At 54.6% G+C, this 24,451-nt stretch overlaps 1 protein-coding gene across 1 annotated transcript; it reads right to left on the bottom strand.

The window, feature by feature from the left end:
- Positions 1 to 750: 750 nt before the first annotated feature.
- On the bottom strand, positions 751 to 23,797 carry LOC147223050 (kinesin-like protein KIF26B). Its single transcript, XM_086167621.1, has 15 exons — positions 23,632 to 23,797; positions 22,783 to 23,129; positions 20,235 to 20,675; positions 18,538 to 18,659; positions 17,980 to 18,154; positions 15,082 to 15,291; positions 14,189 to 14,282; positions 12,736 to 13,007; positions 12,352 to 12,529; positions 12,076 to 12,223; positions 11,684 to 11,843; positions 8,105 to 11,186; positions 5,731 to 5,845; positions 4,246 to 4,396; positions 751 to 2,834 (listed from the first exon to the last, which is right to left on the bottom strand). The coding sequence occupies exons 1-14, from the start codon at positions 23,795 to 23,797 to the stop codon at positions 4,309 to 4,311; spliced, it is 5,598 nt and encodes a 1,865-aa protein (XP_086023747.1). The 3' UTR covers positions 751 to 2,834; positions 4,246 to 4,308.
- Between the last annotated feature and the right edge of the window lie 654 nt (positions 23,798 to 24,451).

The following is a 24,451-nucleotide window of genomic DNA, read 5'->3' as shown; positions in this document are numbered from 1 at the left end:
GGGCGTTACGTAACACACACACACACACACACACACACACACACACACACACACACACACACACACACACACACACACACACACACACACACACACACACACACACACACTTGATGTCAGAGCTGCAGGCAATGATGCTGCTCCTCTTCTTCAGCAGGACTCTGGTGAGGCTCAGACCAGACCAGAACTTCGGACCTTCAAGGATCTGGTCCAAAGGGGTTTAAAGCATGGATAACAGGAGCTGGAGTGGACCTCCTCCACCCCATGTTCTCCCAAACACCAAACATCACTCCAGACACCACCTCCACCAGTTCACCGTGCGTCCAACTCGGTGAAGGATGGAGGTCACGGCTGGAGGTCAGACCCCAGATCTTTCTATCTCAGCTGACTTTACTTGCTGGTTGCTCCTTGACCTTCTCCCGGTCCTGCAACCCACCAGCCTCTGACCCTGTGAGTGTGTGACTGCTCCTCATCCTCACCAGGAGGACATCTTCAGATGGGCTCAGCTGATTGGTTGAAACCCAGGATGAGGCTCAACACAGAGGAAGTGGGGCAGAAGGAGTGTGTGTGTGTGTGTGTGTGTGTGTGTGTGTGTGTTTAATGAGTCATCCAGGGCTAAACTCTGCAACACACATGACCTTCTAACCCAGAGCTGGAGAACAGCCTCCTCCAGTACTTTGGAACACGTTTGAGAACCAGGACCAGGAGCAGGGTGGAGTTTAATGTTCAGACGTCAGGATGTTGGAGGTCTGCAGTTACAAAGAGCTGTTTTATTAACATCCATGGATACAAACATCTACAGGCTTCACAAAACAAACAGACAGTTTCTGTGTGTGTGTGTGTGTGTGTGTGTGCGTGTGTGTGTTGCCCATGCTCAGGTGAATTCTCCTCCACCGGAGGACCTCATGAAGTACATTTATCTCTAGGAGCAGTGATGGGTCAGACAGGTTCCTGCTAGAGGACTCAAACCTCCTGTCTCCTCCTTCTGGACCCAAATCACAATAATGATGGAGAGCACCGGGGACCTTCATGAGGTGTGGAGATGTTGTCAGCACCCAGACCTTCAGCCGGGGTTGTGGTGGGATCGGGATCAATCTGACGCCTCTGGATCAGGATGACAAACGGTTCTTAAGGCAAACGTCGGTTTTGAGAAGGTCTCTGGATCTGATGGCAGCATGGAACCCAGCGTGGAGGTCATTCATCCGCCGCCGATCAATGCTGGGTCCCGATCGCACGGGATCAATAATGTCTCCCGGCCGTATCTGCGCACGGCCCTCCTCCTGAACCATCTCGACGATTTCATCTCCGACAATCGATCGGGAGAGGATCGATCCCTGACGTCGAGAAGGACACCGGTGACCCGATGGCTCCGGGTGGACTCTGAGGAGGAAACATGCTGTGGCTCTGCAGGACCTGACTCTTGTTGATCCCTGTCTCATCCCACAGAAGAACCTGGGTGTGAAGTGGTCACCCTGAGGATGTGAGGGACGGCTGAAGGACCAAAATGTCTCTGAGAGAGCTTGGAATCATAATTATAGGTGAAGTCATCAATCAATAAGTACATCAATGTCCCAAATGTCCTTTTTTCCAGGGAGCTCACGTAGACCACATGAAGGTCTGCGTCTCCTCCCTGGAGAGTCGGGGCCTGGACGGCGTCCGGATTAGAGGACGTCTCATGGAGCGAGTGGACGTCCGGCATCTTCTGATCTCCGCTCTTCTCCAGTCCTGCATCCGGTCACTGGGATGAAGGCTGAAGGCTGCAGGAGACAAAGGCGAGGTCGTCCAGATCTCTCCAGGAAATAATCGCAATCCTCAAAGAGTCCCGGAAATAATCCTCCCCGATTCCTCACTGACAAATAATACCAGTGATCATTCGTTCTGATGAACCAAAGTGAATCTCCAGAATCTGTTGCTGGAGATCCCTGGGGGACATTCAGGGTCTCCTGGTGTCTCAGGACCACCTTTGAGAAGAGCCCTAATCTGAAATTGGCATGAAGGAAAACAGTTCATTTCACAAGCGGAGGCTGCAGACACTGATAAGAAGACGGAGACCAAGACGAAGACGAAGAGGTGGAGATGCAGCACTTCAAGCAAAATGAATCAGAAGCAGAAGGTTGAACCTGAAGATGGAGATGGACAATGTTGGAACCATGGAAACACAACAGTCTTGCGGCTCTGGAGAAGCAACCTCTGAAAGGAGGGGTCCAAGTTGGGGTTCTGTAGGTATTCAAGTTGTTTCCTGTGTGAGATCTTCACGAACTGAAGTTCATCATGTGTCCTCCAGTATCAGACAGAAGCTGAAGATCTTACCCTGTGTGGCCGTGGAGGTTCTCAGTCCTCCTAGTCAATCGTTATCAAATCTCGAGCTGGCGACGGGACCTGCTTTCTCCCCTAGAAGATGTTCCTCCTCTCATCCCAGAAGCTCGTTGTTCTAAGTCACGAGTGTTTGTGATGGTCACGTAGAGGAACCTCTGGGCCGAGAGGAGGAACTTCTTGGAGCTCCGTGGAATGGAGAACAGTGCACGTCCAGAGCAGCAGGCGGAGGGGAAGGTGTGGGCTCAGTGAAGTCAGTGATGGGCAGAAGGTGCCTCGTCGAACACGGAAAGGTGGAGGTGACCTATTAAACTAGCTAACATTTCAGTTCTCGCTACAGGAGCCGGGGTTCCTCAAGGATCTCCTCTGTCACAAGTCACCATCTCTGGTGGCATCTCCCGTCGATGTTATCCGAGCAGGTGACCGCCTTGGCGTTGGCCTCCTCTCCGACCCAGATGTCCACCCCTCCAGGGCCTCCAGGAGCTCCGGGGAGTCCACGTCCAGCGTCCGCTCCGTGTCAGCTGCAGGAGCACAGAGAAGACACACTTCACCCATGAGTAAAAAGGTCCACAGAGCTGGACGGATCCTGGATCTGCACTTTGAAGAACATCACACATTCACAGCAGAGCTGTCTGCATCCAGACATGGACTCCTCTTACATCCAAGAATATCTGTATGCTCTCTTCAGGAGCCACAACCAATCATCTGCCTCCATCTAACTCTCAGCAAATCATCTGCTTCCATCTAGCCTTCTCCTCTCAGATCACCTACATTCCTGTCCTCCTCCCTTCCATTCATAAACCTCCTCTCAGGTCTTCTTCCAGACCTCCTCCAACCTCAGCATCCTTCTACTTCAATCTTCTCCATCCCTCCTCTGTCCATGTCCAAACCGCCTCCTGAACATCTACCACGTGTTGTCCCTCTGATGGACTCCTTCCTCGTCACTCCCAAAGAGAACCTCCACATCTCCAGCTCTTCCTCCTGTCGTCTCCTCAGGGTCTCCAAAGCAGGTACCATGGCTGCCGTCGCCTCCGTCTCCTCCACCTTTCCTTTCCTTCTAGCTGATGCTCCTCGACCACCCTCACCTTCCCAGATGAACCTGGAGGGTGTATCTTCTGAGACCGATGCTGGCAGGTCCAGAGGCGACCCTGGTCTCCATCCAGCTCCTGTCGAGGGACACGCAGTTCCTGCATCAGAGTCTTCTATTTGTGATGGAACTACTGGGACCAGATTGTCTCTTTTAAATCTGAAAGTTCTTCTAAAGTTGCAGGAAACGTCAGACTTCTGCTGGTGACACTTCCAACCCCACTCCTTGAAGCACATGGTAATCCTGGAGGTCCCGTGAGGTGTGATGTTGGAGGGATCTCGGTGACTTAAGGACGGATTAAGTGGGACTGAGCCTTCAGGGTGCTCCTCTTGGGATCTCGCTCGGGATTTGTTCCAGCCTCTGGAAGATCACGTCACACTCATCTGACATGAACCTCCCGTGACCCGAGCTTGGAGCGCACATCCATCGTCTCCAAGGCTGGAAGCATCGCAACCTTCGCTGGCGCAGAGACATCACTGCTGGACACCAGAGGGTCAGCATGGAGATACTGGATGCCTGAGGACAGAGGTCCGTTGGACTGACACATCCCTAACCGTCCAACTTAACCGTCAGACCTTCATCACCTCTCCTCCGAGAGGGTGTATGGAGACGTTCTGCACCTCTGGTCTCCAGAAGCTCAGAGATTCTGGAAGCCACCTGTCAGGTCCTGGGCTGGACTCCTGCAGCCTCCCCTTGGTGCTGAGATGATGCTTGAGAAGGTATGGGACTACAAACCCTAACTCTGGATGGCTCCCTAGCTCACACACACACTCACACCCACCCACTCACTCACACACAAGCACACACACACACACACACACACACACACACACACACACACTCACAATCAGGGCTCCAGGCGTCTAGCTGCAGCTCGAGGAGGCTTTGGACCTTCTCCAGCTCGTTCCTCAGAAGGACGCGTTTGGCCCGAGCCTCGGACATCCTCCGCTGCCAGCACTCCAAACACCCCAGCCTGGTGCTGAAGCAGGGAGGTCCCTGTGAACAAGCACACACACACACACACACACACACACACACATTTCAATAATGTCAGTAAAGCAGTTGATTAATGAGGAGGCGTTATTTGAAAGATGTTCTCCTTCTTCCTGCCTAAGAAAGTCCTGCCCTATTTCACTCCTCTCATTAAAAACAATAACATCTGCTGCACTCACACAAACACACACACACACACACCCATATATGGAGAACACACACTCACACACACTCTCTGGGGACCTCCATGTCTACAGGCTAATACGCAACTTGACTATTATTCCACTTTGGTTGCAGTGAGCCTTCGACATGATTATCTCCGTCATTTAAAAAGGGACTAATGAAAGTCTTTGTGGAAGCAGGGAGAGCCTGATGTTGATGTTTCCCTCAATATGATATCATCATCAGCGCAGAAGATGGTCTCCTCCTTATAGTGTGCATCTTTGTTCTCCCGCATTGACCCAGTTTCCCCCATGTGGTCATTAAAATTGTATCAAAGAAGCCGAGCCTGAGTCTGGGGGAGGTGGGTCTCAGGAGGCCGGGCCTCGTCCAGGGGACATCACATCACCAGATGCACCGCGTTCTCCTTCCAGGCGTCTCCACGGTGAAAGCGGGGAGGGGCGGCTTGTCAAATCTGTGGCGCTGCCTCTCCTGACACGGCGGCACAGAGGCCGCTAGCTCACGGCTCCTCCGTGTTTGTCCTGTGGTCTTTGACTAGAGTTCTCAACAACGTCAGCCTCCATCCAGGGAAACACAATGAGGAAGAGGAGCGTGACTAAGAAGCAGAAGAGCTCGCCTGACAGTCAGCAAGAAATAAAAGAAAATGACAAAGAAAGTAGATACAACTCTCTTCCAAAAGTATCTTCCGCTGCAGGCCCCTTCAAGTGAAGGTGTCTTCAGTTAAAAGAGGAACGCAAATATCTGAATATACAAACAATATACAATTTTCTTCTGGTAAAAAAATTGTGGTTTTGGTTTCATGTGCAGAAGTCAGAAGGTGTGCATGCTTTCCCCCTGCAGAGACATCCTTCACTTCTAGAGGTAAAACAAACTGTGGAGATGCACGTCAAGCAGCTCTGAATTCAAATGACCCTATAAGAACTCAGATCAACAGAAGTCAGATCACCTAAAGGAGGTCACGTATGTACTTCACCCCATGCCGAGAGGTGCTTTCCAAACCTAAAGCGGAAACATCGAGGTATGGATCCCCGCTGGTTTCCGATAGAGATCAACGAGAGGTCGGGTTTGACACCAGGCCCGCTGAACCTCCTTCAAAAATGAGATGTATGGCAGCACCTGCTCCGTTCTGCATCCGCGGCGCACCGTCAATCTCGTACACCTTGATCTCATAGGCCTCGGGGATCCCACGCTCCGGCCAGCGGGGTCGCAGTCCACTGGTGGAGCGCCGCATGGAGGAAGGGGCGTCGTGGGAGGGGCGGCGCTGGTGGGACCCTGGAGCAAGAACAATCACAAAGCAGCGTGAGCGGATGGTATGTGGCAGATCTGTAGGCACCACCACCACCTCCAGGAGGTCAAATGTACATATTCTCTTCAAAGTGCACAATCTTCCCTATCTTTTCCAACAAAAAGGTGGCCTTTTTCAGTTTTCAGCTTGAGGGTGTAGCACAGCTCCAAGGGGTCACGAGCCAGCCTTCTCCTCAGGTCTGTCCAAAGCCCAGATGGATGCTGAGGGCTGAGTCAGGTAAGGCGTACAACCTCAAACCTGTGGCGAACTAAATGCGTGTGTCAGGCCAATGGCTTCTGTCCCGAACGATGGAAGGCATGCCCATAGGCAGAGAGAGAAAAGTCCGGGACAAAGAAGTGGGACGATGACAGGAAAAGCTGTAAACTGGTTGACATGATGAAGAGGAGGTCAATCCTGGTCTCCTGGACACATATTCCAGCAGACCAGGTGACCGGAGGTGAAACGGAGGCGATGTAGAAGTGGTGGGCAGGTTTGGTATCCAGGATAGGAGTGCAGAGGGACAGATGGTGGTAGACTTTGCAAAAAGGATGGAAATGGCTGGAGTGAATACTTTTTTCCAGAAAAGGCAGGAACATGGGGTAACTTATAAGAGCTGAGGTAGGATCATGCACACGGACTACATCTTGCATAGACGAGGTAACCTGAAGGAGATCAGTGACTGCAAAGTAGTTGTTGGTGAGAGTGCTGCCAGACAGCATAGTATGCTGGTTTGTAGGATGACTCTGGTGACAAGGAAGATCAAGTGGACAAAGTGGTGGAAGCTGAAAGGGAAGGAGTGTTGTATGGTTTTCAGGGAGGAGTTGACAAAGGCTCTGGGTGGTCAGGGAGAACTTCCAGATGATTGGACAACTACAGCTAGTGCTGTCAGGGAGACAAGTAGGAAAGTACTTGGTGTGTCATCTGGAAGGAAAGTAGCCGAGGAGACTTGGTGGTGGGATGAGGAAGTGCAGGAGTATAGACAGAGAAAGAGGTCAGCAAAGAAGAAGTGGGACATTGAAGGGACTGAAGAGAAGACAGGAGTACAGATGAAGGTAGGGTTGGCAAAGTCACACCGAGATGGTTTGGACAGTGACAGAGGAGGGATGGAGAAAATCTGGGGAGATGGATGCTGAGGTTGGAGCTGCCAGGCAGGAGGTCTGGAGGAGGTTTATGGATGGAGGGGAAGAGGACAGGAAGTAAGACGGTATGCGAGAAGAGGATACCGAGGAGAGGGTTAGATGAAAGGGATGATAACCTATCAAATGTACCCGCATCTGATTGCACAAGCTGCACACAAACACAAAGTTACACACACACTCACACACACACACACACACACACACTCATACATACGCATTGATCATTTTCCAGCCTCTGTCCTGCTGTAGAGGTATTAATGATTTGAGCTTGTACATGGTGAGAAGAAGGTGTGACTGCATTCTCCTGATGTCTCAGATCAGCCCATTAAAGTGTTATGAGTCTCATTTCACACACAGAGCAGAATGGTGAAGATATGGTCCCAAGAAGTATGTTTACACGTTGTTCAGAGATCATCGGGAGAATAAAAGATGTTATGGGTCCATGGGTAGTGAACCACAGCTTGTTTTCACAACAAAACATCGGTGTGAAAACTGGAAATGAGACGAAGGTCGTCTGGCTGCATTCATCTCATCTGCTCTCCGGTACACCTCCCAGGAGTGGAACCACACATTCATGCAAAAGGTCCTCCAGAAAACATTTCCAGATGCACCAGATTGACAAATGAATGAATGATAAATGAATTGACGGCGGTGAAGCGCAAACACAGAGCTGGATGGTCTCCTCTGAGATCATGGTTCATCACCCGGCGGCTTCAACGTGCTTCACACTGGATGGCATTCACCCGTTTACACGCCGCGCGAGGCTGAGCAAACCAGGAGCTACGCGTCCTGCCCTAAGACAGTTCAGCATGCGGACAGGAGGCGCCAAGGATTGCACCGCCAACCCTGTGGTTGGAGGGAGGCCCGCTGTCGGCTGATGCCTCCCCACAGTGAACTCACGGGCGCGTGTCCTTCAGGTTACCGCTGTTGGTTCTTCACACACTTCCATAAGGCTACGAGCAAGAAGACCTATCATCGTAGACCCGTACGACCTCATCATACTTCGCCGAATGTCTCAAGCTGCGCTCGGCGGTCGGATATGGAACCGTCTCTGGTGTTGAGCCGCCTCGACACCGGCCGCTTGTGACTCGTTTACGGAGGTCCTACCTGGGTTGCCTCTCCTCCGAGATGATCTGCTACTGCGAGCCACGCTGAGCAGGGAGGCGCTCCTGTCGCTGACCGAGTCTCGGGTAGAGGTGCCGCTTCCTGTGGTCTCGCTGTCCCGCAGCAGGCTGTCATAGCCGCTGCTCAGATTGCTATTTCTGTTTGAGAAATGCAGGGACGTTTTCCCCATGGCTGGCGGCAGATCTCCACTCAGCACACTGGTGGTGTCACTCGCGTGTCCGCTCGTGTGGCCGGGTGAGCGGGGAGAAGTGACCCGGCTGTACGGGGAGGGAAGAGCATACATTTGGTCCAGGCCGCCGGGGGGGGGGCTGGCGGGCTTCTTCTTGAAGAGGTCTGCGATCCGGCCATTGGCGAATCCCTGGATCGCCGATTTGGAGGAGGAGCAAGTGGAGCTTTGGCTAGGAGTCCGGCTGATGGAGTGATAGGACCGCGGCGGGGAAGAGGAGAGAAAGGAGGACATCCGCTCATAGTTGACACCTTTGCTGTCGGGGGAAAGGCTGGCGCTGCGGTTGATGGCCTGCTGCAGGCATTTGGTGGGGAGGCTGAGGTTCTTGATACTTGGGGCGGACAGACGACGGACTTTGGGGGAAGCCATCTTTAGCTTCCCGACAGCTGAGAGCATGGGACGAGCCGGCCTGGAGGATTGCGGGGTGTTTTCCGAAGGTAGGGGATCATGACTCCGGTTAGGGTGTCGGCTCTTCCGGGGACTCTTGCCGGCTCTTGGCAAAGTACAGTCCCCTTCAGTGCTCCCTTTACGAGCCACCTTGCCAGCGCCTTCGAAACTCCCCTTGGAGCTCATCGAGGTGACGCCGTTGCCCCGGTCCAAGGACAGGAAGTTCCTCGGGCTCCTCCCGAGGGAACCGGCCCTGCAGGTCAGCTGCTCGAGTTTGATGTTAAAAAGCCTGCTGCTGTCGGTGGGGGAACTCGGCGTCCCGGGACAACTGTCGGTCTTTGCGCCGGAGTTCGAGAGATCGAACCACGATCCGGTACCCTTCGCGGGGGGGCTGCCGGCTCTCTGGCCGCGATCTGCTCCATGTTTCGGGGAGGACACGTGGAGGCCGTGGTTCGCCAGGCGGTGTCTGCCCTGCCTCCTCTCTAGAGTTACCCCTGGGCTGCACGGGGTGGATGATGTCACCCCATTGGAGTCTCGGGGGTCGTCCGTCACGTGACCAACACGGTGGCTTGCCTGGTTGCCGGCATTTTGCCAGCCTCTGGGCAAGCTACCCGTGTGAAAGGAGGCGGAGGCAGTATCGTGGCAACCCGGTGAAGCACAGACGATCCCGTTATTCCCCGTACGCCCGCGGGCGCTTTCTCCCCCCGACGACCCCCTCGGAGTGTTACAGGAGTAAACATGCCCGGCACACCCCGGGGGGATCTTCTCTGAATGTCTTGGCCTCTTTCCAGATATTTTGTTTTTCACAGTTTCGTCGCAGAAGGCCGAGTCCTGAAGCGCCGTTTTGTCGCTGAAAACGGTGTCACGTTTCACGTCAGGTTTCACGCCGACGGTCTCGGAGGAGCAAGGGCCGGTTTTCCTCTCGAGAACTCGCTTACCGTCTTGACATTTGAATCTCTTTCCTTTGAGCTCAGAAAATGTCTGCTCCCCTCCTGGGACGCCGTCCCGAGGACCCGCTTTTTCCTTTCCGATGTCCATGTCCGCATTTATCAGCATCGGGTTAATAAATGATGGCAGGATACCTTTGTCCCTTCTCGATGGACCCTGGGGGTTTTCAGAGCTTGTCTCCGTGGCTCCAGGATGGGGAGGTGCCATCCTGGTGATGCTGGATGAAAACGTAGCGGCAGATTCCTCACCGACATTGCTGATGATTCTGATCGGCTGGGAGCTCGCAGAGCCTTGGACTTGCGTCTGAGACTGCATGTCTCTGATACAAATGATGTTTCCTCCCGTCCTGCCCGCGCTTAACGCTCCACTGATGGTCACCTCCTCCACCATTGAAAAGACGAGTTCGTCCTGACCCTTCAGGTCCAGAGGCTGTTGAACTGTCACGGTGATGGTGGCCTTCATCTCCTTCACATCCTCCGCGGGGCGATTAGGTAGGACGTCCCCGACCACGACGGTAGTGGCCAGGGAATGTGAAGAGGAGCAGGAGGACGGAGGAGAGATGGGAGAACTTTTTCCAACAGGTGAGGTCCTTTTGTCCGGTTTGAACCAATCGGCTCCTTCGTGGGTCCCCCGGCGCCCGTCGGAGTTTGCGGCCTTTTCCTGTGGATCAGAGCCCTGAGATGAGACTTTACCGCTGGACTTTTGAGACCCGGTTTTAGGTGTCTCGGTGTGACAGAGGCTGAGCGTTTGGTTGGACGGTTCCTCGCTGGAGCTGGTCGCACTGCAGTCCTCGCAGTCGTAGAGACCAGAGTCCTCCCTCTGGAAACTGTCTTCAGGGAAGGAGCCGTCGGTCGGTTTCTCTCCGACGCACGTCTGGTTGCAAGCGAGCCTTTGATTCACCGTTTGGGCGGCGTCCACCGTTTCGGACGGTTTCCCGGTTCCTGTCCGGGGTTGCGATTGGCTCGAGACCCTGTGGACAGAGAGGGCCTTCGAGGAGGCTTTGAGGATCTCCGTGGTTGCTTCTTTTCCATCAATGCAGCCCAAACGTTCCTGAAGCTCCGCAAATGTGTCACATTTGAGGCAGTCCCTCTCCGGCTGCTTCATCTCTGCTTTTAGTGCCTCGATATGCCCTTGAATGGCCTCCTCTTTCTTCTTCTCTCCGTGAAGCTGAGGGATTCGCAGCAGCTCCTGGAGCAACGCCGCGAACTCCGGATCGTCCGTGTCGGCCTTGTGGGGGGGCAAAGACGGTATGATGGGTACAAACTCCGGCTGCGCCGACCTCGGGGCGGCTCTGGCCTGTATCAGCCCGTCCGAGTCAATCTGGATGACGGTGTCGCAGGACTGGTCGCTGCTGGAGTGTTCGTCCAGGTCCCGGCGCAGATGGAAACGACACACGTCGGCATCCACCTCCTCTGTGGAGTGGAAAGCCCGCAGAGACATTGGAGGACGTCCCCGCTTGTCTCGGGTCAGACTCCTTCCACACGGGGAACAGGAGGCAGATTGCTGTGGATCAGGGATGAAATGCAATGTTGGCAGAGGGACTCAAGTGTATTTGACGTACAAAATGTTGACTTATGAAGCGATAGCGCTAATGACTACAAGGTCGATGGCGCCGATCAGCAAGGCAACCTGGCCAATGGCCCTACGTTCATTCCAGATATCCAGATGGATCTGAATCATAACCAGAGTCCAAACACGCTAGTGGACCCAGAAAAAGTGCTGCGGGTCCTCACAGTTAGACTTCCTGCTAGAAGCTTGAATTTTAAAGTGAGACCCAGAAATAGGTGAGAGATGACAAGCTGTGGCTAAACCTAGCCAAAGCAGCGTTGTGCATTATTTACTCACTATTGGTAAGCCCTTGTGTTGAACCCGCCCGGTCCAAACTTGTGATTGGCCAAGTGCTTTCACATAGGGCAAACAGGCTGGGGATTTAAATTTGCTTTTAAGTTGTCAAGATTCTCTTGTTTGACAGTTATGACTTAGCAGAACATCTACTCTACCTTCGTCCTTCTTTGTGTCCTTCGGATCCGAGACGCCAGCTGGATCGTGGAGAAGGTCTCTTGGAGGTTTGCGAGGGAATTTGCAACCTGAGCAACAACCGTGACGTGGCAGTTTACGTGACCCAGGGCTTCTTGGAGGAGCATTGTCAGCTTACTTCCCCTGGACAGACACACAGCCAGCAGTCAGAAACTCCATCGCCAACAAGGACAAATGGAAATCACCGTCAGTTCATAACTGACGACACAGTTTGCGCGTCGGACCCCAGATCAGGGCAGACGCGGCTGAAGCTTCAAACCATAAACCGCCTCCACAAAATTCATTTTCTGCTCCTGTCTTGTCGCAGATCTTGAGTCGAGGCCACAGGGCAAGATCATCTCAGCTAACTCCTTACCTTTTGGGGACTGTTTTCTGTCCGCTCAGCAGAGCCAGGACGACGGGGCCCAGTTCCGAATGGGGAGGCTTATTTTTGCAGTGTCCAGCCCCCCCTCTCATGCCACTGCAGACATCTACCAGGGTCAGCTTGGTGGGGCCACGAGAGCCTGGCAGACAGGAGCCAAGAAAAAAAGCGGTTCAGAACGTCGACCTATGTGAGCGATGGGTTTCGAAGGAAGAGGTTCTGGGGAACCGGCAAGTTCGGGGAGACGGGTGACGAATATCTGGTAGCGACCTTTTCCAACGGCGCTGCTCTCTGTGCGAGGAGGCTGGACGTGGAGGGTGAAGAACATGATGGAGCTGTGGCACAAGAACGTGGTGAAGTCACTGTGGCGGCGTGCCGTGATGGCTGCGTCCAGGAGGGAGGCCGCGCGCTCCGCGGTGGGAGCCTTCACCCGGTTGTGGTTGCGAAGCTGCAGCCAGAAGGAAAAGTGGAGTGAAAGCTGGTTTGAGAGCCTCCTCTGACAGATCTGTGGAGAAGGTGCTTCCTGGATGTAAAGCCTGATCCTGTGTGTGTGTGTGTGTGGTGTGTGTGTGTGTACACTCTATATAACCAAGAGGTCTTCCTGCATTCTTGTAATAAGGGGAGCCTCCTTGGACCCTCACAGTCGTCCCCCACCTGTACGCCGTGGACGGGGTCGTCCTGCACCCTGATGTGGGCCCTGGGGCTATCTTGGATGCCTCCTGAGGAGGGGACCACCTCCCCCAGCAGGTCTCTCAGCGTGTCCTCCTCACCACAGCACAGCTCCACGGCCGACACGGACACACTCAGGTCCGTCCACGTCTTCTCCCTCCGCCGCTCGATGGCGCTGTAGAGCCAAGAGATGGCGCAGGGGATCAGGCCGAGCCTCTGGACGCTCTCGTCACCTCCCACCATGCTGGACCAAGACCCTGAGGATGCAGCGCACACACACACACACACACACACACACACACACACGCATCTGGACGTGAAGGTATTGTTCACAGGATGCAAGGAGAACAGCAGATCTACAGGAGTCACCCAATACCGCTGACCCACGGAGCAGACCAGAATACACACACTTTCCAGCTGGACAAAGAACACACACTCCCATCCTGGGCACGTTAGGAGACAAATACTGGACAGGTAATCTACTGGGTTCACTCAGGAAACAGGAACAGGACCCTAAAATCCACTTCCACTGGTGAAGATGTTATTTTGGTTCCGCCGTGGGTTCAGACGCTGTTCACAAACGTCCATTCCCTCCCTGATCGAGTCCTTTTTTTCAGCCTGTATGTGTGTATGTAGTGGATTGAATGAAGAATGATTTATTGTTGTAGAAATGTCCCCGCCCAGCAGACACTCGTCCTGGACGGACTGCTGTGGCCTCATCTGTGGGTTTGGGGTCTGCTCCGCCGTTCTCAGCCCAAATCTAATTGAAGCGGAGTGGGAGAATTGGTTTAGGCCGGTTAAAGGCCGAGCCGGCCATCCAGCCCCCAGACCCGCCCGGGGTGGGGGGGGTGGGGTGGGGGGGGGTGATTGATACCCGTTGGCCGGGAGCCACATGCACCGGCCGCGTAATTCAATCAGACTTACGGAGAGTGGCGTCATGTGAAAAAGCAGCTCCAAGGAGACCCTGCCCTTCGTGTGTGTGTGTGTGTGTGTGTGTGTGCATTCTGCAAACCTATTAAATCCCTAAGTGCAGGCTTCCATATCTCTAATAGCAACATTTTACAGTCCATTTTGCCGGCTGTCCCTCCTGAACTCCCAGCTGCAGCAGAGCAGGAGGAGATGTCTGAGGTTTCCTGCAGAACACGCTCCGGACATCTCGCCCGTCACACACGGCTCCATGCATAATTGATGACCGGGTTTTTATTTATAAAGAAAAGGGAGGCAGATGAATGGCGGTGAAAAGGGGGGTAGATATAGTAAAAGTGGAAGGTAGAGGACAAAAATGCAGGAGGAGAGGAGGGCGGGGAGAAAATGGAGGGAGTTAAGTGATGAAAACCTGAATAACTGGGGGTGGGAGGGTTCAAGGGGGGTGCAGATAAAAGCTTCCCCCCCTCCCGTTTTAAGATTTGAACCCACAGCCCATTACTCCATTACTCACCCACATCAGCACATCCCAAGCCCAGAAGGCAGCCATCGCTCCCGCTCAGCACACAACGGATGACGTCAACCAGGACGCCAGCGCCAGCCTCGGCCTGCGGGGCAGACGACCGCCGGCGTCTTATTACTCATGAATCACCGAAGGTACGCTCAGCAGCAGATGGAGCCGGTCCGAAGGTCTCCGCTCCCCCGGGCTCACGCGCTGTAAGCGGAGCTCGGAGGATGGAGAATGGAATTGACGGACTGAGGCGGATCTTCGGCGCCGGATCGGTTTTCAGGTCACGGGAGCGTCCGCGGGATGGCGCGGAGCGGGCGAGGAAGCCCGGCGGCGCTCAGACAGAAATCCCGCTCAGAGGCCGAGGAGCCCGGCGTTTGTAAGACGGAGCGCTGCCGGACGCATCGGGGTGTTCTGCATCGGCAGCCTGGACGTCACACAACTCTGAGCATCAGTGCGACCAAAACCTCACTACCTCACTCATTCAAAGGCCCCAACTCAGTCGTCTGTCACCCCATTTGCATCCTGTTACTTTTTGTCATTGCTATTCTCAATGCGTTTATGCTCTCATCCTTCTTGTTGTGGATTTGGTCGTCTATTCTCACACTTGCTGTCATCTTTTTCCATTCTGTTGTCTATTCTTATCCTTGTTGTTGTTCACCATGCTGTTCATTTATTTGTGGTCGTCTCTCTATTTATATTCATACCCAAATTTATTGATACTGTTATTGTTGAATTCCCCCTATGGGTATCAGTAAAGTATATCTTCTCTTATCTTATGTTCTGCACAGGGACTGGGCCCGGTCCTTACGTCGATGCCACCAAAGCTGCCCCACGCGACCCATACCTGCACGAAACCCATCGGACACATTGAGATTATCTCCAGAAGCTGAGCAGACCTGGCTGGACTCCTGAGGATAAGCGGCGTCGAAGCTGAAGGTCTTCAGCGGCGTCCTCCCGTCCCTGCCCGGCACGGCGCCGCCGTGACTCTGGTTCTGGAAGGCCGGCTCCATGACGGTGACCCTCCTCTTGGACGGGTCGATGGCGAGGACGGGGGGCTGGCCGCGGTCCTCGGGCCGGGCGGGGTCCACCCTCAGCACCACTCTGAGCTGGGGACAGAGGAGACACCACAGCTAGCCTGCTTCATGGAGATCTCATGTATGGTTGGAGCTCCTGCCTCAATGTGTTCAGCTTAATTAACACCTCCACGGTCAGGTGTTACCCCCCCCCCCCCCTCCTGACTCTGCTGCTGTTTGCACTTATACTTTTCACTCTTCATTCTAAGGCAGTGGTTCTTAACCTGGGTTCGATCGAACCCCGGGGGTTCGGTGAGTCAGTCTCAGGGGTTCGGCGGAGGTCAAGACACACATTGGTGATGACATCACTGGCCGCAGGTGATCACGCTACATAGCTCGGCCTATCCGTGCCGCGGGGATTTTGGCGCGCTCAGTTGTAGTAACTTGTGACTGTCGTGATGGTACGTCATGTGATTTCTTTCTTAATATTTTAATCCCTTCATACTAATTATGTCGGGCAAAAAAAGAAAGCGGTCGGAAGAACACGTACGATACGGATTCACATGTATGACGGAACCGGATTGGAATCGATGTCCTAACTGCATGATTTGGAATGACAAGATGAGCAATTCTAGTCCGGCACCGGCAAAACTAAGGGAAGGCTTCCTTCAGCTGCGTGGAGATGGGAGCTACAAGAACATAGCGCTTGCTGAATTCAAGGTGAAGGGAGCCAGATTCCATGAAAAGGCTACTCCGCCTGTTCTTTGTACCCATCGACGAAACGATCCTCGATCCAATAAAGAAGGGTTCGGTGAATGCGCATGTAAAACAGGTGGGGTTCAGTACCTCCAACAAGGTTAAGAACCACTGTTCTAAGGGAACGCCTCTGGTTTTTCGGCACATCCCTATATCCAGGCTGCTCCTTGCCTCCATACTAACATCTGCATGAGGAGCCCAGGCTGGAGCACCTGCATCTCTAGCCCGTCTTTACTCCAAAGGTCCGACGGTCTCCGATGGAGGAGGTGAACGGGTATTTGGAGTGATATTCGGGCTTGGATATTAGGAGTTACTTCAGGCCGACGCCCCGCTGCTCGGCGGCACAAGGCCGAGCTTCTGCGGAGCCTCGTCGTCTTCCTGAAACGGGAGCCTCGTGGAACAAAGACAAGAAGGACGTCCGCATCCCGTCTGTCGGCTTTTAATCCGCGGTCGGATTCGCGCGACACAATAATTCACGGCTGTGTTTTCCCTCTGCGTCGGAGAGGAGAAGGAGCTGAGATAAGACCTTCTCCGTCAGGCACAAAGGCAGGCGGGACACCGGAGATCCGCGCTCTTCACGTGCACGCCGATGGATCCCGCCTGCATGTCAAGACATTAATTCCTTAATGCAGCTCCTTGCGGGGTGGTGGCGGGGGGGCGGCCCTTAAATCCACCACCATCCTGACTGACACGCACTTAAAGAGCCTCCCGCCCGCTTCCTGCCGCTCGCAGAGGCGGCAGATAAAGGAGTGAATCGAGAATTAAAGCCCATACATATTTGATGAGCGTTCGGCTCCCCGATCGTGCCGATGGCGGCGGGCTGGAGCCGTGCGGGCCGGCGGTACATCATCTGCCAGCTTATCGGCCCCCGTCGGAAGAGTCCCGACTGGAAAAGCTCATGCCAGACGTGTCTCCAGGTCCTACCGAACAGGTTTCACACTCTGTTTGTGAAGCTAAATTATTCAGGATGCGCTTCGACCGGCAAACACTCGCATTTGGCCACGCCGCGGAGCCGAGCCGAGCTGAGAGCGCGGCGGGATGCGGTCCGTCCCGCTCGTCTGAAATTCTAGAATTAACCCCAGAGTCCATCTTGGACCGGGCAGGCGGCCGTATCGATCCGGGCGGTTTCCTTGGGGGAGCAGACAAGATGGAGGCATTATCCCCACATAACTGTATCATAACAGAGCCCTGACACTGGATCTGCCCCAAATGCACGGTGATGTCTTTACCAAGCAATCTGAGGTTAGAAGAGGCTTCCCAGATGCTTGCGGGTGAAGATGGGAGGAGCCAGAGCCTGCCTGCGTCCGCACGTTAAGGACGTCCGGGCCAGCTCCGACCCCGAGCGCCAGCTCCTCAAGGAGCTGTGAAACACGTCATGTTCCTTGCACGATGCCGCAAACCGTGTTTTGCCATTACAAGACAGAGCCGCACCGGGTCAAGGTCCCTTCATGCCGCCTGTGGTGGACGAGTCCACCTTCACCAGCTGCAGGGTCTGACCCTTTCTTCTTGGTCAACCTCCATTTGTCAGCTCGGTTTGAGGGCGCTAGAGCCAATCCCTGCCCGCCAAGGGGCCGCTCTCACTCACACCTGTGGCAGGACGCAGGAGAACCCTGAGAGAACACGCTCCTCTCACAAAAGCCCCGGTGGGTTGGACAATGCGAGCCCGGAGCCCTAAAAGCGCGCGAGACCTCCATGCGGCCGTGCTAATCGACACACCCAGTGTTACCGCCACATCCACGACCACGACAGCTTCATCGCAGGGACAGTACAATGCAGGGTGGAGGTGGATGTTCCACCTTCATGGTGTCTGCGGAGATGCTTGACACTGCAAACCCTTCACTTCTTCTCAGATGGCTGATAACATATGAATGTTCCTTCTAAAGCGTGAACAAATGACAGGCTGAAGGTCTGAAGCCAAATGCGGAGCTGCAGAATGGAATTATTAGCGGCATGTTCACAACCGCTCCCGGCCCAGAGAGGCTGGAGAGGTTCTGACAGAATGTGTCTCCTGCCACGTGCGGCTACCTTGGCAACACTGGACGCGTCCTTGGTCCTGGTGGCAGCTTGCAGCAGGCAGGAGGGGACGGGCGGAGGGTTTTTCTGGACGACCTCCCTGAAACAGGTGGAGAGATGGGCGGGGGCGGCGGGATCCGAAGCCTGGCCTCTCCTCCTGGAAGTCAGGTTGAGCTTCTCGGCCGCCCTGGAGGATGAAGGCACCGAGGCGTTACCGTGGTCTCCTCACGGACCGCAAAGAACAGGCCCAGAGGCTCACGCTGGACCTGCTCTTTGAGCTTATTGCAGTTCCTCTGAAAGTTTGCAAAGCCTGGTTTCCGTGCATATGGCAGGAACGGCCGGGGGGTCTTTATGAAAGGGAATCCGCGATGCATGAATCCCACACACCGATAGCACCCTAATGATACGTGAAGATGGAGCCACAGAATATGGAAATACACGGCAAAGCTCGAGGATGAATATTTTAGGAAAGTTTCCCTGATGCTGTTTTATTTAAGGGGAGCGAAAAGATGGATTTGTGAAGATAGCGAGGAACCGCAGACTCGTGTCGATACCAAGAGAGGACCTTACCTGGCCAGGAAGGACATGGCAGCCGAGTTAGCAATGGTGACCACCCTGGAGATGTGAGGGATCTTGGAGGTGGACTGAACCATTCCAGCCTCTCTGCAGTTTGAAGCTCCTTCACTGGTGCCCTGGAGGGAGAGATTGTGTTAGCAATACCCCAATACACACTGCAAACACAGTGTATGTGTGTGTGTGTGTGTGTGTGTGTCCGCGTGCAGCACCCGGTCCATCAGCTCGTCACATGATCACATATTTCTGTCCCACAAAATCATTTAAAAACCCAACAGTGCTTTTCAATCTGTGGCTTCCAGTAATGGAAGCTCTTCTTCCCCTGGTGTCCTTCTGCTCCTGGAGGCTTCATGAAGCCGTGGAAAGCGTCTTCATTCAGAAGGATATCTGTCTGACCTTCCAAACCAAGGCCGCCCAGGCGCCGCCACCTGTGGTGTCGCTGTGATTCAGCAAATGGCGCCGATTGGCAGCAGAAGTCACCCTGATTGGTTGTTCTCAGGACAGGGTGGCTGGAAGCGTGGTCGCAGGAGGGGCCTACACTCATCTGCGCTAAAGAGTTGGACCTCCAGAACGCCGAGAAGCTCAGAGACATTTCCAACATGGCCGCCTCAGGCTCCCGACGGTCTGCAAAAGGCCGTTGGTAAACGCGCCCTCCTCCCTCGCAGGGCCACGTGATGCAATACAGCATTTGCAGCCACTGTTGTTGCGGTTATGTGTCCATGTGTGTGTGTGTGTGTGTGTGTGTGTGTGTTTTGAACTATGACTCAGATAATGAAAAGGGCCCTCTGACACACACGTGAACGCGCACGCACATCCACTCAAGGGTGTGTGTCTACACACCCACACACACACACACACACACACACACACACAAGGCTCATCAGCTATTCTGGCTGCATGTGCAGTGGCTGGGATGAAGTCATTGAGGCTGGAGGCAAAGGAGCCCAGCGTGTTCTCCAGAGCGGCTCTCGGAGCGCGATAACAACATCTCCTTCTGATCCCAACCATGAGCGGCCAATTAGAGCCGGAGGACGTCCAGCATCCAGCAGATGCAGGCGGTTGCTAACGTGAGCGGCCGAAGGCGGGACGGAGGCTATCCTGCGCCTCGTCCTACCGTCTCCTTAATACACGAGGTCGGATTTGGATTTTTACTTTCTTGTCCTTTCGTTTTGCTCCGGTCGTCCTTCTGTACCGCCTGTCTCCTCTCCAGGACCGACTCCTCCCTCCACAAAGCCTGAATACACTGCCTGCCGCATGGCTGTAAATCCCAGGCAGGCTAATGAATTAGCAGGACGGGGAGCAGCAGATCAGTCCCACTCCAGAGGACCTCAGCGAGGATCACGCTTTACATTTTGGACCTGGGAGGTTGAGATGGCTTCCATCACACTAATGCATATCGTTAAATATGACTGGCCCTCCACACACACATACACACACACACGCACACTATTGATCACAAGTGCTTTCTGACTTGCTGGCTTTTATGACAAGAGTAAATTATGGGCTGATTCCATCCCATTAGCAAAAGTACTTTTAAACAATGTCTGGGCCGTTGGGCCGTGATGAAATCAATCTGTATCTGGCTGACACCGTGGGGGGGGGTAAAGGCCCATATCACTCATTAAAAAGCCGGGCAGGTGGGGGGGGGCTTGAGGATCCTGTGATTTAATGTTAAGAGGAGGCTTTCAAGGTACCTGACGGTGGGGGTGGAAGGTGACACCATCACTGCAGGACTTCACTGCAGCCAGCTGCTGCTGCTCCTCCACCCAGCGGTCCATGGTGAGGTTGGGGAGCTTCCGTCTGAGGGTCTGGGGGGTCCTCTGGGGGGTCCTCTGGGGGGTCCTTTGGGGGGTCCTCTGGGGGGTCCTCGGGCTCTGCGGGCTATGAGGGCCGTGGGTCTGACCAGGCGGCTGATGTGCGGACGTGCTGGTATCCCTCGCCCCATCGCCGTAGGGGGCCTCGACGGGCCGGCGGCGGCTGACAGCCTCGTGGACCGCCTCCTGTTTGAGCTGCCAAAGGTCGGAGCCGCAGGAGCCACAGGGAGACGGGTCCCCCTCCCTGTCCCGATACTCTGAGCTCCAGCGGCTGTGGATACGCAGATTATCATGGAGAAACGCCGGCAGGTCGCACGAGTCCTGCAGGACAGGGGGAAGACCTCGATTACTGCTTGACCAGCATCACGTCATACACAGGTACACACACACACAAGGAGGTTCTCCTGAACTGCTGATTCTTTAGCCCTCCTAAGTGTGTGTGTTATCTGTGCGCAACCTGGAAGCCCTGAGGCAGCACACCATCTGTGACAACCCTGCCAGTGGCAACGCACAAGTTATCGTTCCCACCACCATCAAGATGAGGATGGAGATGGAGATGGAGATGGAGATGGAGATGGAGATGGAGATGGAGATGGAGATGGAGATGGAGATGGAGATGGAGATGGAGATGGAGATGGAGACTGGCCTGACCTGCTTTCGGTACATTGCAGAGCAGCATTAGTGCCTACGCGGTTCATCCAGACAAATAAGACCCAAAAGCAGACACGGCTCATCTGCATCATTCCTACCCGCAGCTTCACAAATGATGACAAAGCGTGAGGAGCCCGAGGCAGGAGTAGGATATCTTAGCTTGCGGGTCCCTGGGCCACGGGAATGGCTTCAACTTGTCCTGACACCCTCATGGACCTCCAACTTCATCTTCACAATAGCTGACACGTGGTGGAGAAACAGGCAACCACATCTGCAGGGCCTTCCAGAGAAGGACAGATGGATCTTTGAGTCTGACATGGACCTCTTCAGAACATCAGCTGGCCAGGGACATATAACCGCATGTGCTGGAGAAAAGTCATAAAAGTGAGAGCTGAGGCCGGACCTGGGTGTTACAGAGGCCCCTGAGGGTCCACACATGAGTTTGTGTGTGTGTGTGTGTGTGTGTGTGTGTGTGTGTGTGTGTGTGTGTGTGTGTGTCCAGAAGAAGGTCCTCAGAGTACTGATAGCAGATGAAGTGATGTAAAGTGACACCATTAGTTAAGTGCAGTCTGGACCAATCACAGACAAGACCCCAGACCCTGCCTGTTACTCAATGAGCGCTGAGAGCGTGTGTGTGTGTGTGTGTGTGTGTGTGTGTGTGTGTGTGTGTGTGTGTGTGCGCACGCATATGTGTGTGTGTGTGTGTGTGTGTGTCTGTGTCTGTGAGTGAATGTGAGTGTATGAGTGTGAGTATGAAAGTATGTGAGTGAGTGAGTGAGTGAGTGAGTGAGTGAGTGAGTGTATGCGAGTGTGTGTGTGTGTGTGTGTGTGTGTGTGTGTGTGTGTGTGTGTGTGTGTGTGCGAGAGAGAGAGACAGACAGAGGTATATATAGAGAGAAGTGTTTTCTCAGTTACTGCTGTCATGTTGAGTTGTTGGCCTGTTGTGACTCTGTTGTCAGATCCAGCAGGCCTGCATGCTAACATCTCCCCGATCGCCCCGTCCCTCAGCCGCCCACACACCCCCTGCCAGCCCAGCTCCAGGGGGCTGCAGGACTACAGTACCGGAACATCTCAAAGCGCTGAGAGTAATGTTCTGGTCCACTCTAACCATCGTGAGGTAGGAGCCGAGCAAATCGTCCCCTGGACGTGGCGGTCACGTCGCACAGCTTCTGCGAGCCGATAAGGAACGGGATGGACCTTCAAAGCCGCCGAGGAAAAGTGACATCAAACCGCCACGCTGTTTCTCCCACATCTATCCCAGATCAATAACCTGCCAGGAGGCAGCGGGCTTATCTCCTTCAGCCTGGTGGTGGTCTCCACCGGGAGGACAGCGGTCCCTGTTGAGGGACACTATCAGATATTCAGTCAGCTGAGGTGTGTGTGACAGACGCGGGCTCTTTCCATCTGTAACGTGTGTGTTCCTTGTCTGCTGCGTCTGGACCAAACCACCACACATCTAATGATCTCCATGTGCCGCAGGCTGAAGGAGCCTGACCCGCTCGCATCTCTGATGTCTGCTCCCGGTTGCTCCGACTTCTCATCACACGAGAAAATAGAGTCCATGGGTCCAACCCCTGGACCGGTTCCGCTCCTCTCGCCGACCGGCAACGGTCCAGGAGCAGATCCTATTTTCTAAGTGAAGCAGCTATTTACCAGTGAGAACATCAACTCAGGAACCTCAACCTAACATCAGCCAACCTGCACATTTATTTGTCCTATTTGTCCCCCGACTCTTCAGATGTTAAGTGGCAGAAGCTCCACAGCGGCGTGCACTGACCTTGCAGGAGAACTGGTGGTGGACGGCCAGACTCAGGGCTTGTTTCTTCAGGGCGACGAGGGTCGCGGAGCACTTTTCGCAGCACGCAACTTTCCTGTCGAGGCGTCCCGGTCCGGACCTGTTGGCCGCAGCGGGCATGGTGCGTCCGTACAGCGCGCCGCCGCTGCCGAGGGACAAGACGCGCTCCGCCGTGGAGGGCGGTAGGGACCCGTACGCCGGGACCGCGTCTGCTCTCTGGAACATGGTCCGGTGCGGGTCCGTTGCGGGACCGGCCGGCGCCTCCGGGGATGCGGGCTCTGGGCGCTCCGCGGCGGGGGGAGCTGCGCTCCGCGGCGAGGGAAGCCGCGCTCCGCGGCGGGAACCACACCCAGGGCTTACCAACAACACAACTCTGGAGCAAAGTCCTCGGTCCTGGAAGAGCCCCCCCCGGTCCTGGAAGAGCCCCCCCGGTCCTGGAAAAGCCCCCTCCGTAGCAGGAAGCCCGCAAAAACTCGCAAAGCGCGCTCAATCTGTGCGCAGTTGCGGCTGGGCTGGACCTCCGCCTGCGCCGCGGGTCGGCGATGACATGACAACTTGTGAATATTTCAAAGGCTCTCCGAACAAAGACGGGACGATCTTCCGGCGGACTCCACGGTGGCCCCGGGAGTGGGGAGCGCACACCGGACCCTCATGGAGGACCTGGACCCGGAGCCGGAGTCGGAGAGGCGGTGTGAAAGTGCGCGCCGGAGGTGCGTGTCAGAGATGGAGACGGTCCGGACGCCCGGCGGGATCCGACCGGCTGTTCGGGCCGAGCCCCGCTGGAGGGCGCTGTGGACGCGCCTCCGGGGACCGGCCGCGTCCCGTGGATACCTGAGGAAACGGCCTGCGCTCCGGAGCTGCCTTTGTCTGCATTCGGGGCGGACGCGCGGCGGAGCGCCCGGCTCTGGAGGCGGGGAAAGCCGGCTCCGATGCCCACGCCGCGCCGAGGACTACAGCTCCCACAATGCAACACCGGCGGAGCCCGAGTGGAGCGCATAACCCCCCCACCCCAGCGGCCCACACTGGGGTCTCATAAAACTACAATATCCATAATTCACAACAACAGGACTACAACATTTACAAAATACACTATTCATACAACGCAATAACAAGAACACGACAATGTCCTAACAACAGGACTAAAGTATTCATATCCCATGGCACTAGGAAGATGACAATATGTATACCCCAGACAACATTACTACACTATTGTGGCGACCGGGGGCTTAGCAAAACAACAATCGGAGTCAAGAATAAATTGCTGGTTTTAATTCAACAGACAACAAACAGTGGAAAACTCAGGGAGTGTCTCTCTTGGTTGTCTTAAGGTGGGAGTGCACCCTCAAGTTCACTGTTAGGGCTAACTGTGCAGGTTAGTGTCACACATCGAACACAACATTGTACAATCATTCAACCATGGAGTTCTTTAACAAAAAACCAAGAGAACCACCCTCGACAGTCGTCATCATCATCGTAATCCGCAAAGTATTTTGGGGTTCCACTGGCCAGTCCCCGTCCCAGACTACAACATGTATACCCCACGACAATGCGATGACAGTCATACCCCAAGATCATCAGGACTACAACATCCAAACCCCAAGAAAAAAGGACTCCTCTCGACATTCATTGGTCATGGCTACAACGGTGACAA

This window comes from Fistularia commersonii, chromosome 20, assembly GCF_037954325.1.
Source record: "Fistularia commersonii isolate RoL2024-O1a breed Wild chromosome 20, RoL_Fcom_v1.0, whole genome shotgun sequence".
Taxonomy (NCBI): Eukaryota; Metazoa; Chordata; class Actinopteri; order Syngnathiformes; family Fistulariidae; genus Fistularia; species Fistularia commersonii.
Note: the sequence above shows the minus strand (reverse complement) of the source record. Positions and strands in the feature narration are given on the sequence as shown.